This window comes from Ictidomys tridecemlineatus, chromosome 15, assembly GCF_052094955.1.
Source record: "Ictidomys tridecemlineatus isolate mIctTri1 chromosome 15, mIctTri1.hap1, whole genome shotgun sequence".
NCBI lineage: Eukaryota > Metazoa > Chordata > Mammalia > Rodentia > Sciuridae > Ictidomys > Ictidomys tridecemlineatus.
The window spans coordinates 43,305,762-43,320,550 of NC_135491.1; the positions used below are offsets into that span (position 1 = coordinate 43,305,762).

The following is a 14,789-nucleotide window of genomic DNA, read 5'->3' on the forward strand; positions in this document are numbered from 1 at the left end:
GTGAGGACTAAGGCAAATGGATAATCTGAGGTCAGCCTCAGCAATTTAGGGAGATCCTCAGAAACTTACCAAAACCCTGAGTCAAAGTAAAAAGTAAAAAGGACTAGGGATGCAGAACAATGGTAACGCGTCCCTGGGTTCAATGCCAGTAACAACCCATACACACATACATACATATGCACATACATAATTATAAAAATAAAATAAGATTGGATGAAAGTCTTTAAAAAGCAGCTGGGTCAGGCATGGTGGTACATGCCTGTAATCCTAGTGATAGTGACTTGAGAGGATGAGACAGAAGGACCACAAGTTGGAGGCCAGCCTCAGCAACTTAAGCCCTAAGCAACTTAGCAAAACCCTACCTCAAAAATAAATAAATAAATAAAAAGAGCTGTAGGTATAGTTCAGTGGTAAAGCACCTCTGGGTTCAATCAAGCAGGTAAAGAGCAGTTTTTTGGGGAACTATTGATCGTAACTCCTAACAGGGGGCCATCCTTCTTCTGCTTCTTTCCCAAGGCTGGCAGTTTAGTCAGGGGGCTAAAACTTAATCTCTGCACTGAAGGGCACTAAGCAAAGCTGAAGGCAAAATGCTAGTCAAGAATTAAGACTCAGTAAATATTACATACTGTATAATAGGACACCCAAACTCTCTTCTTCCATTTTGACTCCAAAATACTTACTGCCAATCTCTAGGCAGGAGATTGGGCACTGGAGGTTCTCCAAAACCAAATAACAATGAAATAGACTCACTGAATGAATCCTCAATCAACATACTTTTAAGGAGACTTTTATTATCTTACTCTTAAATATAAGCCACAACCTAAAACCACCAGAAATACAAATAAAAATGCCAATTGAAGGAGAAAAAAAAAACCTTTAAAGATGAAAACTACCCTTAATATAGCTAAGAAAAATCTGGCAATTTAAACGAAGACTTAAATCCATGATTCTTTAAAGGAGGTAAAAAAGAAACTTTGGTAATTAAAAATGTAACAGAAGTAAAAATTTAGAAAATAAGTGTGAGAACTTTTCCCAGATACACAACAAAAAGATAAAGTGAGGGAAAATAAGAGAAATGACAAGGAAAACCAATTTGCAAGTCCAACTGCTTAAAAAAAGAAGTTTAAAGAAAATGGAAGGAAGTACATAGCATCACAGACCAATGTAAAATTTTCCCTCATATTAAAGAACATAATTCTCCATATTAAAAGATCCCACTAAGTATATAGCATAACAGATGAGATTGATAACCATTTTTAAAAATATTTTTAGTTGTAGTTGGACATAACAATTTCATTTATTTATTTATTTATTTTACTGAGGATTGAACCCAGTGCCTCACACAAGCAGTCTACCACTGAGCCACTTTTGCACAACACATCACTATGCTTATGGTGATGCCAGTGTAAATAAATCTACTGTACTAGTTATATAAAAACAAAAGTACATAATATTCGATAACAATGTTGCTGGTTTATATATTTATTTATCATACTTTTTAATCATTATTTTAGAATGTTATTCCTTCTACTTAAAAAAAAAAAAAAGGTCAGACATGGTGGCTCACACCTATAATCCCAGGTACTTGGGAGGCTGAGGCATTAAAAATGGTAAAAGAGAGGCCAGCCTGGACAATATAGTGTGACCCCGTCTCAAAAATTACAAAAAAAAAAAAAAAACCACACAAATCTTGTATTTTTTTTTAATAATACTGGAGATTGAATCCAGGGGCTCTCTACCACTGAGAGACATTCCCATCCCTTTTTATTTTTTATTCTGATACACAATAAAAAATTCTATGTTACCCTGGCTATTCTCCATCTTGTAATCCTCCTGCCTCAGCCTCCTGAGTTGCCAGGATTACAGACATGGTATCACCACACCTAGTAAAAACAAGTTTACTATAAAACAATGTGATCTTTTAGGCTGGCAGCAACCCCACACAAACTCAAGTTTATTGCATCTCTTGACTACATCAAGAAATCATGTTGAGTGAATGACCTACACCACCTCAGTTTCTGTAGTTATACTCTATGATGTTCACACAATGCTGACACTGCCTAACTACACATTTTTCAAAACATATCCCTGTGAAGGTACATTGTGTGTGTATGTGAATGGGGGTAAATTATTTGACTGATTTTTTTCTTTCTCAAACTCCTATAATTCAGATGTTAGATTTGTTGCCTCTTTCTTCAATATCTCTTAACTTTTAGTCATCATTTCTGCTTTTTTTTTTTTTTTTGGTATCGAGGACTGAATCCAGGGGACTTGACTTTACTAAGCTACATCCCTAGTCCTTATTTTATCTTGAGACAGGTTCTAAGTTGCCAACAGTGGCCTCAAACTTATGATCCTTCTTTCTCAGCCTCACAAATTGTTGGGATTACAGGCATATGCTAAGGCACCTTGTATCATTTCTACTTTTTAAAAATATCTTTTGTTCTGTATCCAAGGATGATTCCTCAATTATTACTATTAATTTTTTTTTGGTGGTGCTGCAAATTGAACCCAGGGCTTTGTGCATATAAGGCAGGCACTCTACCAATGAGCTATATCCCAAATCCCCTACTATTAAATTTTACATTTAAAGTCATTAAAATATTTTTTAGACTTGGGAAGAAAAAAAATTTTTACTCTCCAACTCTGTTAAAAAATATTTGGAAAAACTTCTATATTCTTGGAAACAACAAAAAAAATCCAACCTCATTTCCTTCTCTTTCAAGCTGTTCTATTCTGTATAGAATTTCCTTTGCTCTCTTCCAGTGCTCTTCAAGATTCTTCTCTTTCACATTTATGTCCTTTAATTGTTCTGCTTCATCTCCATCAAAAGAATATTCTCCTAGACTTAGAGATAATTTCTCAGCTTCATAATAATGGGGGGAAAATGATGAATTTATCCATTACCAGTAACTGCAACACTTAAAGGATAACCACCTGCCCCATCCCACCCCTCTGTAAATTTTGTCCATTCAGACTACTGTAGGTACTCAACCGGTACTGAAAATAAATATAAGAGTGTCTGGCAGAGGCCCAGAACTCAAACGGTCATAAATTAAACATAATTCTTCAGAATTACAGGAAAAAGAAGAACATGAAAATGTTATTCCAGGTACAATAAATACCTACTGGTTTTAAAGTAGTTTTTTTTAGTACTGGAGATCGAACCCAGGGTCCCATATAGGCTAAGCACATTACTAAGTAAGCTACCTCTCCAATCCCCAAATAGTTACTTTTAAAACAGTGTTCACAAGAAAAGATTGACATTAAACAGAGGCACGAGATGGGAGGGAAAGAGAGAGAAAAATGGAATTGCATGGAAATGGAAAGAGACTCTCATTGTTATAAAAAACTACATAAAAGAGGTTGTGAGGGGAATTGGAAGAAAAATAAGGAGAGAAATGAACTACAGTAGATGGGATAGAAAGAGAAGATGGGGGGGAGGGGGATAGTAGAGGATAGGAAAGGTAGCAGAATACATCAGTCACGAGTATGGCATTATGTAAAAATGTGAATGTGTAACCGATGTGATTCTGCAATCTGTATTTGGGGTAAAAATGGGAGTTCATAACTCACTTGAAACTATTGTTCGAAGTATGATATGTCAAGAGCTTTGTAATGTTGTGAACAACCAATAAAAAAAAAAAAAATAAAAAAAAAAAAAATAAAACAGTGTTCACGATGTTGTTCCTTCATATAAACTTTAAAATCCTTTCTTCACATTTTATATACAATTTTTCTTCTACAAGGACAATAATCCTTATCATGGCTATTGGCTTCTATGCTCCAGCCACTTGGTCATTAATTCCTTCAACATACTAGCTTCCCTCCTACCACAGGGCCTGTGTGCCTGTTGCTTGGGATGAGAGACTTGCCCATAACAAATTCCCTTCTTTTTTACCTAATTACCTCTAGATAATCAGATCTCAGATGAAGAATCACCTTCTCCAAAGCCTTTGTGTTTCAAGTCCTGGTCAGATTTCTTTCTTAAAGGCTATCAAATATCTGCATTCCACCCCTTCATAACCCTATGTCACTTTATAGTAATATATAATCCCATTGGATAGATTATTCAATTACTGTCTATTCCTCTAAGTTCTATGAGTACAAGGTTATATATTTTCTTATACTGTATCCCTAATATCTATCACATAATAGAAACTCAAGAATATTTTTAAAAATAAACGAATGTAATTTTTATTAGGACTTAAGTGATAATCACACTAGTTTCTTAAATTTAAGTCCCACAAACTAAATTTGTTAGGTTATATAAAGTAAGTGAATTATGTCTATTACTGCTCTCTATATGTTCTCTTACATATAGGATTGTATATGCTGAAAATGCCTTGGTTATCACAACCAAATTATATACTCTGCTTTGCAAGTACAAGAGGAACCTGGAAGCTAATAGGGCTTGGCTTATTAAAGCATGTACAACTCCCCCTTTATAAACTTTGGTTGGTACCCTCTTATAGCAATAGTAAACTTACTAATTTTTTTGCAGTTGTGAAGTACAAAAGTGGCAGCTTTGTTTAGTTCCTCATTCTGAGATTCTGTTAAGGCTTGTATCATGAGTGGAAGCCCATTGTTTTTAAAAAGGTCATACTGATTTTCCTCTGGAAAATATATAAAAAATTAAAACAAGACAATTATTTTATCAAAAAACTAAATGCACAGATCATAATCCTTCTTTTTTCTTTCTTTTGGTATCAGGGATTGAACACAGGGTTGCTTAACCACTGAGCCACATTCCTAGCCGCCACCCCACCTTTATTACATTTGGAGGTAGGGTATCATTAAGTTGCTTAGGGGCTCACTAAATTGTTGAGGCTGACTTTGAACTTGTGACCCTTCTGCCTTAACCTCCCAAGCTGCTGTGATTAAAGGTGTGTGGCAAAATAGTTACAATTTTTAAAAGTAGATTAAAATCCAATTTTAAAAGTATTTTCAATTTAAGAAATAATTCGCTTATACAAAAAGCCTGACTCATGAGTGATGATTTCTGAAATGCGGCCACAGAGTAGTATCATACCTCAGAAAAGTAAACTGTCTTCACTTTGGATTAAAGAAAAGTAGAGTTGATACTAATTACATAGAGGCTAAGAGAAAGAATAGAGAAATGGATAGAGTAGAAGAATGAGTAGAAAAAGCAAGAGAAAAAGAGAGAAGAGTAGAAAAGTGGAAAGGGGTAAGAGGAGGAAGATTTGAAGACAGAGAAATAGAAGTGGATAGGGTTGGAAAGAAAGAATAGATTGGAGAGAGGATATTAAAAATAGGATGAAAGTGGAGAAAGGGAGGAAAATGGAAGGGGAAGAAGAAAGGGAATAGACGGGATAGAGTAACAGGTAGCAGAAGAAAGAACCTGCAAAGGTTTTCAACAAGTAATATAGGATCAAATTTGTGCAGCAATGTGAAAAGGGGACTGAAAATGGAGTTAGGGAAACTAGGTGTGGTATGCAGGCCTATAATCCCAGCTAACCCAGAGACTAAGGCAATAGGATCAAGTTCAAGGTGAGCCTGGGAAATTTAGCAAGACCCTATCTCAAAATAAAAAATTAAAAGGGCTGGGGATATAGCTCAGTGGTACAGCGACTGGCATCACTCTCCAGTACTTAAAAAAAAAAAAAAAGAAGAAGAAAAGGAGCATAGGGAGGTAGCTACTGTGTGAAAGATGTTGAAGAGGTGCAGTCCTAAATTAGGAGGGTAGCACTACTGGTGATATACAGAAAGAGATAAGAAGGGGAAAGAAAAGTAGAACCACAGGTCTCGGTGAATGACTGAATATAATGTCTGAAGGAAGATGAAGAACTAAAATGATTAGAGATCTTACTGACTGGGAGAAAGGTAATAATTTGTTTATTTGCCATATTCATATTTGTGGATTGAACCCAGGACTTTGTGCATGCTAGGCAAGCATTCTATCACCAAGATAGATCCCAATCCCTTTTATTTTTAGTTTGAGACAGGGCCTCATTAAGTTGCTCAGATGCCTCAACCTCCTGGAATTATAAGCCTATACCACCACCACACTCAGCAAAAGGTAATATTTTAAGCTTTTCCTATGACTAGGGGGGGAAACACCAGTGTATTTCTACTGTTTTAATAGCACACTAGGCTGGGGATGTGGTTCAAGCGGTAGTGCGCTCGCCTGGCATGCGTGCGGCCTGGGTTCAATCTTCAGAACCACATACAAAGATGTTGTGTCCGCCGAAAACTAAAAAATAAATATTAAAAAATTCTCTCTCTCTCTCTCTCAAAAAAAAAAATAGCACACTAATTCAATACTTACCACAATACTCTGTGCAATGACCAAGAGCAAGTATAATGCTAAATTTTTCTCCTGAATCCAGACTTTCATTAGACAGTAATGTCAAAAGTTTGGAAACGATGTGGTATTTGGATAGTACTACTCCAAAAGCAGCTATTAGTATAAAATAGAGAAAAAAAAGTAAGTACAAACTTAAAACTTAAAAATATACATATGATACTTCTTTTTACATATGCTATGTTTTGAAGAGCTTATCCAGGAAGAATATTGTATCTATACAATATCTAAAATATATATAAACATCTAATATATATGTATAAATTTAGTTATACATATACATATATCATATGTATAACTGAATTCACTGTAATAAGATGATGATTTGCTGTAATAGTCTTCATTAATTCTTCTAAAGCAAATTTTTTGAAGAATGGTTTCTTCTTAATTATTCTGCATAATGTTGCATGTAGATTCTGCTTTCCTAAAAGCTGAATATGCCCACTGTCACCTGACATATCGCCTCTTGTGTTCATTGGACAATAAAGACAATCTCATCTAATCCTATCCTAACATTGAAATATTCTCTTAACTGACCAAAGTTCTAGTGATGTTAGTGATGTAATGAAGCATATGTGAACCTGTACTGAAGAAATGACAAAATTCAAAAGTCTACTTAAGTTATACTTCTCTCATGGGAATTTTAATAAGGTTCACCCAGAGTCTAACAATACTGGTATAGACAAGAATGCTGGGAATTCCTTAAGGGACTATATTTTAATCCTTTTATCTCTTTGGAGCTCAACATGTACAGGCATTCAATAACTTCTTTTTAAAAGACCACCTACATTTTTTTGGTTCTCTTTGAATGACAATAGAGTTTCTTATTACAAAGCTATACAGAAATCATTCCTCAGTGGGTTTTGTGTGTGTGTTTGGTACTGGGAATTGAATTGTGGGGTGGTTTATCACTGAGTTATACCCTTATCCTTTTTTATTTTGAGACAGTGTCTTACTAAGTTGCTGAGGCTGGCTTCAAAATTGCAATTCTCTTGCCTCAGCCTTATGAGTAGCTGGGATTACAGGTTTGTGCTACCACACCTAGCAATGCCTTGCTGTCTGTACAAATGAGAAGCAGTCATGTGTACAAGTCTGGCTCTTCTACTAGCTATGGAGTATTGGGTAAGTCAGGCCAAATATTCATTAGAAAAAGGCATTCTTAATTCTTTATACAATTCTTAAAAATCTATAAATTGGGGGGGCTGGGGTTGTGGCTCAGTGTAGAGTGCCTGCCTAACATGTGTGAGGCAATGGTTCAATTCTCAGCACCACATATAAATAAATAAAGGTCCATCAACAGGGCTGGGGATGTGGCTCAAGCGGTAGCACGCTCGCCTGGCATGTGTGCGGCCCGGGTTCCATCCTCAGCACCACATACAAACAAAGATGTCGTATCTGCCGAAAAACTAAAAAATAAATATTAAAAAATTCTCTCTCTCTCTCTTAAAAAAAAAAGGTCCATCAACAACTAATAAAATATTTTTAAAAAAACTATAAATTGGGTTTTCCATTCCTTATGTCACAAAAATGGCCCTTGATTTCTCATCTAAAATATTTAATGCTGATTTTTTTTTCAGTGAAATAAAGGTTTAGGAATGATAGGATCTTCTCTTTTTTTGTTAATATTAGTTGTTGGACATTTATTTATTTATTTATATGAGGCACTGAGAATCTAACCAAGTGCCTCAAATATGCCAGGCAACCACTGTACCACTGAGCTACAATCCTAGCCCAGGATCTTCTTTTGATTCTATCATTAGGCTTGAAGTCAGAGACCTATATGAATTCTTAGTGAAATCGTAATTTGCATGGGAAAATAAAGTATTAGATTAGATAATTTCTAGATTCCTTTCCACGTGTGAGAAGCTGGAAGCCTAATCCATGTTAGTGTTTAATCTCCCATTTCAACCCTCACCATGCTAAATTCTAACAAAATTGTAGAAAACTTACTAAGCATTTTTACTTACGATTATCAGCAATACATGCATCCACTGTCTTTGTCACCACCACTGCAAGTTTAGCACTGGAAAGAGCCTTGTGAGAATCAGATTCCAGTTGTACAAGAACTTGGGACAATACATCCAGTCCACCCACAGATATAAAGTATTTCTGAACATATGCTTAAGGAATAAAGTAGCAGAACTATTAATATCTCAAACAAAACATGTAGTTTCATTCAATTAATTTGTACAACATTAACTTGACTTTTCAAATACTCTCTAAAAATTTCCAAGAATTAAACATCTAGTCTTTACCTGTACATATACATAATCATATGATAAATTACTTATTTATGCAAGCACTTCACTTTGACATAGTATAAACACGTGTATTATACAATATTGCTTTCTTCTGTATAAGAAGTTTTTAATTTCATTTAGTAATAATGTAAGAAAGACATTATTAAACTATCCTTCAACGGTATTAAACAAGCCTTTTAATATAGCTCTAAGGACTAGACTTAATAATTTAGCTTAGAATAAAAAATAGCAAGAAACCATTTTCTGAAATTCCAACATAACACAATTTCTTTGCAGATTGCTCAAATCTACAAAGGGCAAAGTATTTTTTTTTTAAGAGAGAGTCAGAGAAGAGAGAGAGAGAGAGAGAGAGAGAGAATTTTTTTTTAATATTTATTTTTTAGTTCTCGGCGGACACAACATCTTTGTTGGTATGTGGTGCTGAGGATTGAACCCGGGCGCACGCATGCCAGGCCAGCGGCACTCCAGCTTGAGCCACATCCTCAGCCCCAGGGCAAATATTTAACTGTTCCAAAACCATATCTCATCCATCTTATAAACAAAACTTTTTTAACTTCTTGGAGCATAAAACTATATTACTGAGCTATAACAACTATTCTAGACAAAAGTTCAATGACACGTACATATTTTTAAGTTTAAAGTCCATTCTTTCCCTGTTGCAAATGATTCTGAAGGGGAAATGTCCCCGGGGGGTTTATGGATTCAATAGTCTCCACAGCCCCTATCCCCAAAACAGACAAATGGATATAATTCTGTCACAAATCTTTTTTTTCCAGTTTAGCCTAGTTCCATAAAATAAAGCCAAGATGATTTAAGGCAAAAATTAATTTTTGTATTGTTTAATGTAATAGAATATTAATCTAAAAATATTACATCCAGAATTTTCTACATCCGAGAAAGAAACTGCAAGGAAATATTATTTAAGGACAAGCAAGCATTTTCAATATCATGGAGACTCCAAAACAGCTTAAAGAGTATTTTTTTTTTGTACATGCATGTGCATGGCTTAAAGAGTATTTTTAACTTAAAAACTTTTTCAAAGAGTAAATTCTAGCTGGGTGTGGTGGTACATGCCTGAAATCCCAGTAATTCAGAGGCTAAGTTAGGAGGATGACAAGTTTGAGGTCAATGTCAGCAAATTAGTGAGGTTCTAAGCAACTAATGAAACTCTGTCTCAAAATAAAAAATAAAAAGGGCTGAGGATGTAGCTCAGCAGTAAAATATCCCTGGGTACAATTCCCTAGCATGAAAGAAAGAAAGAAAGAAAGAGAGAGAGAGAGAGGGGGAGGGAGGGAGGGAGGGAGGAAGGAAGGAAGGGAGGGAGGAAGGAAGGGAGGAAGGAAAGAAGGAAGGAAGGAAAGAAGGAAGGAAGGAGAGAAAGAAAGAAAGAAAGAAGGAAAGAAAGAAGGAAGGAAGGAAAGAAAGAAGGAAGGAAAGAAAGAAAGAAAGAAGGAAGGAAAAGAAAGAAAAGAAAAGAAAGGGAAGAAAGAAAGAAAGAAGGAAGGAAGGAGGGAAGGAAAAAAGGAAGGAAGGAAAGAAGGAAGGAAAGAAGGAAGGAAGGAAAGAAGGAAGGAAGGAAAGAAGGAAGGAAGGAAAGAAGGAAGGAAAGAAAGAAGGAAAGAAAGAAAGAAGGAAAGAAGGAAGGAAGGAAGGAAGGAAGGAAAAAAGGAAGGAAGGAAGGAAGGAAAGAAAGAAAGGAAGGAAAGAAGGAAGGAAGAAGGAAAGAAGGAAAGAAAGAAAGAAGGAAAGAAGGAAAGAAAGAAAGAAGGAAAGAAAGAAAGAAGGAAAGAAAGAAAGAAGGAAAGAAAGAAAGAAGGAAGGAAAGAAAGAAGGAAAGAAGGAAAGAAAGAAAGAAGGAAAGAAAGAAAAGGAAAGAAAGAAAAGAAAAGAAAGGGAAGAAAGAAAGAAAGAAGGAAAGAAAGAAAGAAGGAAAGAAAGAAGGAAAGAAAGAAAAGAAAAGAAAGGGAAGAAAGAAAGAAAGAAAGGGAAGAAAGGAAGAAAGAAGGAAGGAAGGAAGGAAGGAAAGAAAGGAAGAAAGAAAGAAAGAAAGAAGGAAGGAAGGAAGGAAAGAAGGAAGGAAGGAAGAAAAGAAAGAAAGAAAGAAAGAAGGAAAGAAAGAAAGAAAGAAAGAAAAGAAAGAAAAGAAAGGGAAGAAAGAAAGGGAAGAAAGAAAGAAAGAAAGAAAGAAAGAAAGAAAGAAAAAAGGAAGGAAGGAAGGAAGGAAGGAAGGAAAGAAAGAAAAGGAAGAAAGAAAGAAAGAAAGGGAAGAAAGAAAGAAAGGGAAGAAAGAAAGAAGGAAGGAAGAAAAGAAAGAAAGAAAGAAAGAAAGAAAGAAAGAAAGAAAGAAAGAAAGAAAGAAAGAAAGAAAGAAAGAAAAATTAAAAATAAAAAGAGCTGGGAATGAATGGAAGGAAGGAGGGAGGAAGGGAAGAAAGAGGGAAGGAAGGAGTTTCCCATCTCCCCACATCAGAGCCCCTCCTCTTGTGCTAGGGATTAAACCCAGGGCCTAACATATGATAGGCAAGAGTTATACTACTGAGTTAAACTTTGAACTCTCCAAAAGGATGTATTAAGTATAGACACAACCATGTGTGTATGTATGTACATATGTATGTGTGTATGTTCGTATACGTGCATAGCCAGGGGCACTTTACCACCAGGGTGTAGCTGGGGGAGCTATACCCTAGCCCTTTTTAATCTTTGAGACAGGGTCTCACTAAGTTGCCCAGGCTGGCCTAGAACTTGAGATCCTCCTGCCTCAACTTCTAAATAGCTGAGATTACAGACAAGTGCTGCTGTACTCAGAAAAAAATGAAGTATTTTTAAATGCTTAGATGAAAACTGGCTCTCTATTGCCACAAAGATGCTTATTTATAGCCTAAGTAACAAAAATTCAAGCTTATATGCAGAGGAACATTCTGCTTTATACTTGTATGCTAAATATTTCAAATTTCCTCTAATTTATATTTGTTTTTGTTTTTACAAGCTACTGGGGATTGAACCCAGGGCTTCGCACATGCTAGGCAAGTATTTCACCTCTGAGTATATCATTAGCCCTAATTTATATTTCATACTAATTTTTTGAGAGTAATGAAGTCCTATATTTATCAATCTTTTAAGCTGGCATTGAGAGAAAAAAGAAATGACAAGGTACCAAAGAAATAGGTTCCAATATTCAGAATTCTAGAAATACAGTCCTCTGAGTATTAAAACACTTGAATATAGACTGCATCAGCAATGTATAAAAGTTCTAATTGTTCCACATTCTCACCAATATTTAACATTGCCAATTTTTTTTTTTTTACTTTTAGTCATGCTAGTGCATAGATAGTGGTAGTGCACATGGGTTATAGATTTCTCTAAAGATTAATGATCAAGTATCTTTTCAAGTGCTTATTTAACATACAATTTTTTTTAAGAAGCTACCTCTTCAAATCTTTTGCGCCCCCCCCCTTTTTTGTTACCTTTTATTTTGTGGTGCTGGAAATTGAATCCAGGGCCTTGCACAAGCTAAGCAAGGTTTCTACCACCTGCAACCTTTCTAAAATCACTATTAGTTCTAGTAGCTTTTTTGGATGTTCTATAGATAGTCATGTCATTTGTAAAATAATAATAATAATAACATATCTTATTCCTTTTCCAGCTCTAGTCCTTTTCTTCATTTTTCTTCTCTTGTTGTACTAGACAAGACATATGGTAAAAAGTGAAATGAAGCAAGAGTGACCGTCCTTATCTTTTCTTTTTCCCCAATCTCACAGAGTAAGTATTAAAGTCTTTTACCATTATACATGTTAGCTGTAGTATTGTGGAGAGGCCCCTTATCACAACAAGGAAATTCCCTTCTATTCCTAGTTTACCAAGAGGTTTTGTCATGAATGTAAGTTGAATTATGGCAAAGCTTTTCTATTGAGATTGTTCTATAGTTCTTTTTTTTTTTTCCTGTGAATGCAGTAAATTTTCTGTTAAACCAATCTTGCACTCCTGGGACATGTGTCATTTGGTCATAGTATATTATCCTTTCTCTTTATTCCTACATTTGATTCATTAACATCTTGTTAAGAATTTTCACACCTCTGTTCATAAGGCAGTCTGGCCTACAGTTTCCTTATAATGCTTTTTGGCAGTTTTGGTATGGGTATAATGTTGGCCTTACAGAATATTTTGGGAAGTGTTTCTTCCATTTCTATTTCTGGGAATAATTTATATACAATGTTTTGTTTTCTTGAAATGCTTGGTAGGCTTCACCAGTAAATCATCAGGGTATGGATTTCCCTCTGTGTTAAGGTTTTAAACTACAAATTCTATTTCTTTCATAGACATAAGAATATTCAAGTTATCTATTTCTTTTGAGTGAACTTTGGTAGGTTGTATCTTTCAAAGAATTTGTCCAATTCATTTAAGTCATCAATTTTTTTGACATAAAGTTGTTCTACTATTCCTTTATTATTCTTTTAATATCTGTTATGGTCATGTGACCTCTCATACCACCACTGACAATTGGGGCCTTTAATTACCAGATATTTGGGGCTTTTCTAGATGTTTATTTTTATTCATTACTAATTTAATTCCATGTGGCCAAAAATACACATTTTCTGTTTTTAGATTTACCACCTAGTTGCTCTGTTTTATGAGGCTATGTGGTGAGATTAAAAAAAAAAAACTGTTTTTGTCACCATCTTCTAAATATCCTCCCCAAAATAACTACTTTTCTAAAAAATATATTTTAATTGTTGATGTACCTTTATTTTTTATTTATTTATATGTAGTGCTGAGGGTCGAACTCAGTGCTTCACTGAGCCCCAGCCCCAGCCCCCAAATATCTACTTTTAAGAGTTTTATCTTCAAAACTCTGAATGCTTCCAAAATGACCCATATTACTAGAATAAAATCAACTCAATTCTATTAACAATATTTTTGTTAAGTTTTGAAACATGTTTCTTCAAGAATGACCTAGAGAATAATAAACACTTACTGTTATTTGCAAGAGTAAGTCCAATAAATGAGCAAATAGGGCGAATTATCTCAGGTTTCATGCAATTTGTTAGCCATTCATTAGCATGTGAAAAAAGTGAACAGCAAAACATTTGATTCTCATCTGAAAGAAGACAATCAGTTTTTATTTGACATTTGAAAAATACCAGTTTTCATTACTGTCTTTATATTTAAATATTTGAGATAATTACCATTTTGAGGATTGTTGACACAGACACACAGAGTACTACATACTGAAGACCATAACTGATAACTCTGGAAAACATTTTTATCTGACAAATTCAACTCATATTTTGAAAGAACTGTCCTGTTAGGTTAAAAAGAAAAGTAAATTAATATAAATAGGTTAAGGTCTTAAGCAATGAATAACTATAAAAAAATTTTATTTGTTTACCTGAATAATTGTGACAGAACTGTAATACAACCTGTTTCTCTCACAAGTGTTTGTCCACTCTCTTAAAAAAAAAAAGTCATGTATTACATAAATATGACTTTTTGGGAGGGAGGGATACTGGAGAGTGAATTCAGGGGCAATTAACCACTAAGCCACATCCCAGGCCCCTCCCCCCTTTTTTTGGGTGGTTCTGGGGATTGAACCCAGGACCTTATGCATGCAAGGCAAGCACTCTACCAACTGAGCTACATCCCCAGTCCCCCAGGCCCTTTATAATTTTTTATTTTGAGACAAGGTATTTCTAACTTGCTTAAGGCCTTGCTAAATTGCTGAGGTTGGCTTTGAACTTGCATCCTCCTGCCTCAGCCTCCTGAGTTGGTGGGATTACAGGCATGCATCACCATGTCTGCTGAATATATCATTACAAAATATAACAGAATTATAGGAGATAAAAATTTATAACTAACATCATTATGGCAAAGGCACTATTTATACTTAGAGACTGACAACATTCAAATTTCCTCTAAAAATCATAAAACACTGATTTTGCATCATGGTTCTCTGTTATAGTACCAAAATATGCTCCAAAGTAGAAAAAAATAAATTCAGTCTTTTATAAGTTTTACAAAAAAACAAATATAAAATCTAGAAGTACTTTAAATGACCATAAAATGCTTGACAAATTGAAGAACTAAATAAAGCAATGTTAAAAAAACAAAACAAAACACTGAGGGGCTGGGGATGTGGCTCAGTGGTAGAGGGCTCAAGTGCCTGGCAAGTGTGAGGCCCTGGATTCAATCCTCAGCACCACATAAAA

General features: G+C 35.0%; 1 protein-coding gene across 1 annotated transcript in view; it reads right to left on the bottom strand.

Moving 5' to 3' along the window:
• Terb1 (telomere repeat binding bouquet formation protein 1) overlaps window positions 1-14,789 on the bottom strand; it is a 40,415-nt gene that overhangs the window by 17,560 nt on the left and 8,066 nt on the right. Inside the window, exons 5-11 of the mRNA XM_013365418.3 lie at window positions 13,973-14,033; window positions 13,770-13,885; window positions 13,559-13,681; window positions 8,293-8,445; window positions 6,290-6,421; window positions 4,491-4,616; window positions 2,706-2,866 (exon numbers count right to left, since the gene is read on the bottom strand). Of these exons, the coding sequence (XP_013220872.2) occupies window positions 2,706-2,866; window positions 4,491-4,616; window positions 6,290-6,421; window positions 8,293-8,445; window positions 13,559-13,681; window positions 13,770-13,885; window positions 13,973-14,033 (872 nt within the window). The remainder of the gene's footprint in view (window positions 1-2,705; window positions 2,867-4,490; window positions 4,617-6,289; window positions 6,422-8,292; window positions 8,446-13,558; window positions 13,682-13,769; window positions 13,886-13,972; window positions 14,034-14,789) is intronic.